Genomic DNA, 4,822 nt, shown 5'->3' on the forward strand with positions numbered 1-4,822 from the left:
CCTCTTATTTCTCTTTCTTTCTCTTGTTACATTATATCACTTATCACGTTAACTTCTATCTCTTGGATTTTTTTCTCTCTCAAGGTGTAGACTAGTATTGAATGTTCACATAACATCATTCCTTATTTTCATGCGTTTCAGTCACCTGCCTGTTTAAGTTCTATGACTTCAGTGCAACTTCCATTATCAAAATGTTTTCATATAGTGGCACATTCATATCTTATAAACACTCATTTGACTTTCTTTATTTCTCTCTATCTTTCTCTTATTATGTAATATCTACACTTTTCTTTCTTCTCTATCTCTCTGAAGGTGTCAACAAGCATAGTGTGTCCATGCATTTTTATCCAAAAATTAAAGATGCATCTTTCTCTTCTTATTTATAGCATTTTTTTTATAATGTGATATTCTGATTATTCTCCTCTTATATATACTACGTACCTCTTTTTAACTATTGGGCGCCAATCAATACTCCCCCCCCCCCCCCCCAAAAAAAAAAAAAAAACTTCCACATCGCCCTTCAGGAAAAAAAAAAAAAGGAAAAGTCTTCTCCAACATGCCATTTTATCTTTTCAATCTCAATCATCCAATTAAAAGTTATTATATATAACATTTTCTATCACGTTGGGCACTTATACAACATTTTTTTAAGTCTTGTATCAGTTGTATGTTAAACAACACCCAAATTACCATTTTATTTGTATTTGCGTATTAAAAAACCTTAGTTGTATCTATTATATTTCTGTCCTTTAAATGTAATTAATTGTTAATAGCACAAAAATTAAAATGTTAGTAATTTTTATTTTCAGTAAAATATAAAATCATTTCATTTTATCACTTTCTCATTTCAATAATATTATTTAATTTGTTTCACTTAATAAAAATATTCAAACATCTATAACTATTAATAAAAATTACTCATATTTGGTGTACATGTTTTGTTAGACCATTTTTTCCTTTAATTAATTCTGAAAACTACCTTTGAATCAAACGGTTATTAAAAAAAATAACTCCTCAAATACAGTTATTAAAAAAATAACTCCTCCAACATAATAATTATTTAAATCTTTTAATTACTTTTATTTTAATTTAAAACTAAAAAAATAAAAGAAATTGGTAGTTGATGCACGTAGTGCCTGTTTCTAACTAGTAATAATAAAGTTAAAAAAGGAAAATGACTAATTTACATAGTATGAAGAAGAATTAATCACCCTTTAAGTACAGATTTTCGTACAAATCAACATTTCCCTTAAAAAAACAGAGAAGAAGTGAACTAAACTCAGTGCAGGTGATGAGAACAAGTGAAAAACTAAACTAGCGTGTGATTCTGACATTGAAATACTTGCCTGCAAAATGGGCAAGGTTTCTGAATTTATTATCATCAATGAAACCATCGCGGTTGACGTCTGCAGACTTGAAGGCTCGTCCACTACTTTATTATTAAATTGCTCCACAGTCATCACACGCTTCCCATCACTCCACACATTACGCTCCATGAACGCAATAATATATATCAATGTGTTCTTTCACTCTGATACTGCTATTCAACCCCTCGCTACTGTATTTGTGTTATGTCTAGCTCGTGATCACCTTCCAAGCTTGGCTTCTGTATTTATATTGTCACTTTTGTTTTCCTATGTTGTTGATATGTATCCATGTTTATCATTAATAACTACGAAGGTATATGGAGTATTCTATTTATTAATTTGAATCCTTTGTGGGAGAATAAGAATCATATCCCTTTGCTATTTTGCTGGTTGGTACTGCATGCGTGCTACTTAACAGGGTGGATCGATATGATATAAATTCTATAATATATATAGGGGCGGCACAATGTATAAAATTGTCCCTTTTGCAATGTACGTTGTATATATACAGATCCTTTAGCCTTATTTCAATTATGGTTGCCTATGTGGTGCTTTTAGCCTTTCTCTTTTTTTTATTAATTGGTATATATACAAGCATAAATAGTGATGTGTTTTATTCTCTTTGCAAGTTCGTATGTATTAAAGTATAAACATGTATAAAGTTATCCGTGCTCATCCTTCGTATGTAGATTAAGATCCTAGATTGTAGGCCGTTTATGATCCTCTCCATTAGGCATGCAGAGAGAAAAGAAAAGCACTTTGAAAGTTGAAATATTAAATCGGAATTCCGATTTAATGCTGGTTTAATCTAAAGCTTCGAAGCTTTAGATTAAACCAGCATTAATAATTTGTGGACTTAAAGGGTCTGCCAACTGCCATGTTAAAGGCAAACAAGTTATTTACACAAATACTAGAATAAAACTAGCAAGAATGTATTTCAAGTTAAAGATTGCATTTTGTTCATATTAGATTATAGACACCAGGGAAGAACGATAAGGAATTGTGAACCTGTCCATATATACACCAAACAAGGTAAAACTAGTTGGTCATCAATGAAGCATGAACATTTAACTTGTATAAAACATTCATTAAACGTTCTTATTATTTTTAAACTCTTCCGTTAAATATTGAATCTACTCTCGTAAATTAGAATGGAAAATAGTTTATGGACACCAGCCTGATACTCCAAAAATGGAAAAGTATCGATGTCATTCCTGTGTCCGACATTAATACACCTCCAATACGTCTGGTATGTATTCAAGAAGTATAAATTTTTTTAAAAAAATTGTCGGACACGACTAAGATATGGCTCAAGATGACTAGATACAGTTTGAGCTTCTTTCTGAATTTTTTTTTTAATGTTTTATAATTTTGTTGTTTTAACTTTAGTGTTTTTAAAATCAGAAAAGGTCCGAATGTAAACAAAATGCAACTCATTTTCGCTTCTTAAAACATAAATAAAAACACAACACTCCCTTTTCCTCTTCTCTTCTCTGAACATGACAACTCCTTTTCGACAGCTCAATCTAGATGTTCTTCCTAGGAGGGGGTCTTTCTATTTGTGTGATTTTGGCTTTGATAGGATATTCTATTTGTGTGGTTTTGGCTTTGTTCGAACCATGCTTTTATTGAATAAGTTTACTTTGTCACTCAACAATTGTGTTCGCAATGTTTGCTAAAACATAATCCACATATTTGCAGTGTTTTAACAACACTCAAAATCATATGTATAATAATTGCATTTGAACACCAACACTAGTTGCATTTTATTTTGCATTCATATATAATTTCTTTTATAATTTTTTATTAACATATTCAAACATGTCGTATCCTTAATTTCAAAAAAGTTGTTGTATCTCCATATTCGTGTCATATTGTACCTATGTTGTATCACGTATTCAGGCTCCATACTCCATAATTAACATCTAAATGATGCCTAGAGAGAAAGAGAGAACAAAGATAAATGAAAGTTAAGTGAAGGAGTGATAGGTAATATAGGGATATAAGGAGAAATAGACGGAAATAATACATGTCTATAGAATGTTTGATACATATGAGTATTGATATATCATCACTCAAATTAGTCGAGTTGACGTAGTGATTAAATATCCTGTGCTCACATATAGTGGGAACAATCTATTATCTATTTAGCAGAGAATTCTGAGTTCAATTCCTTATGTGCGAAAATCCTTTGGGCCAGTAACAATTACATTATCACAAGCAAAGTTAACTTCTAACCAGTGGGCTAAAAAAGAATGTAGTTTTCACATCTGACGGTGCAATAGATGTTTTTAAGTATCCTATATATTAAAATTACTGGATGGTCAAAATCTTATCCTATTATTTCATAATTGGAGAGGATCTTTCTCCATGGTTTAATTTTACTCTTTCATCTCAACTGTTCGAATTAAAAAGTATTTATTGAATGATTTCCAATATATATTGGATATTGGTGTTTTTTTTTCTAAATCACTTATTAGATTAAAATGATCTTATAGCAATTGATTCATTCCCATGTAATACTAGTATTTGGGTGTTAAAAAAATCATAATTGTATTTATTATATTTTTGTCCTTTCAATGTAACTATTACCTTGTCATTTCATTAATCACACGGTGGATACATGGTGAACCCAAAACCTTCTCATTTCATTAATATTATTTTGTTTCGCTTAATACAAACAAATATCAAATTATAAGAACAAAGTTAAAGACAATCCTCCAAAAAAAAATGGATGAGAAGAAGTGAATTGAGTGCAGAAGAGAACAAGGTTAGCGTGTGATCCTGACATTGAAATGCTTGTCTGCAAACTGAGCAAGGTCTCTGAATTCGTTTTCATCAATGAAACCATCGTGGTTGGCGTCTGCGGACCTGAAGGCCTGGCCACTATTCCACGAAGCAAAGATCCCTCCAGTGAGGCGCACGGCACGGCGAAGTTCGGCTTTGCTGATTCTGCCATCTCCGTTTGTGTCGAATGCTGTCATCAGCCACCGCCTAAACTGCTCCACAGTCATCACACGCTTTCCATCACTCGACACATTCCGCTCTATGAATGCCATGTGCTCTCTCACTGTGCTACGTATTTCGTACTTGTGCTATGTTTAGCTTAGCTTGTTATCACCTTTCAAACTTGGCTTCTGTATTTATATATATTGCCACATATGTCTTCGTATTTTGTTAATGCTCACATGTTTATCATTAATTACGAAGATACATATGAAGTATATTCAATATATTAATTAGCATCCTTTGTGCAAGAATAAGAATCGTATCCCTTGCTGGTTGGTACTGCTAGCTAGCTTAGCTGCTTAATTAACAGGGTGGATCTATACGATCTAAATTCTAAAACAGGGTCGGGACAAATGTTAGAAATTTTCCTTTCTTCTGCTATATACGTTTTATATAAAAGAGAAATTATATAATAGTTCTTACTAATCTTTACCTAACATATTATT

At 31.7% G+C, this 4,822-nt stretch overlaps 1 protein-coding gene across 1 annotated transcript; it reads right to left on the reverse strand.

Annotated features, from left to right (window-relative positions):
• Positions 1 to 3,901: 3,901 nt before the first annotated feature.
• Positions 3,902 to 4,508, reverse strand: LOC102665563 (polcalcin Phl p 7). Its single transcript, XM_006577959.4, has one exon. It carries the CDS (start codon positions 4,424 to 4,426, stop codon positions 4,139 to 4,141), a length of 288 nt encoding a protein of 95 aa, XP_006578022.1. The 5' UTR covers positions 4,427 to 4,508; the 3' UTR covers positions 3,902 to 4,138.
• Positions 4,509 to 4,822: the final 314 nt, after the last annotated feature.

The sequence above is a fragment of the Glycine max genome, chromosome 4, assembly GCF_000004515.6.
Source record: "Glycine max cultivar Williams 82 chromosome 4, Glycine_max_v4.0, whole genome shotgun sequence".
Taxonomy (NCBI): Eukaryota; Viridiplantae; Streptophyta; class Magnoliopsida; order Fabales; family Fabaceae; genus Glycine; species Glycine max.

What these genes read in the sequence shown, in the direction of transcription:
- LOC102665563 (XM_006577959.4), bottom strand. Translation starts at nt 4,426, where the DNA reads ATGGCATTCATAGAGCGGAATGTGTCGAGTGATGGAAAGCGTGTGATG.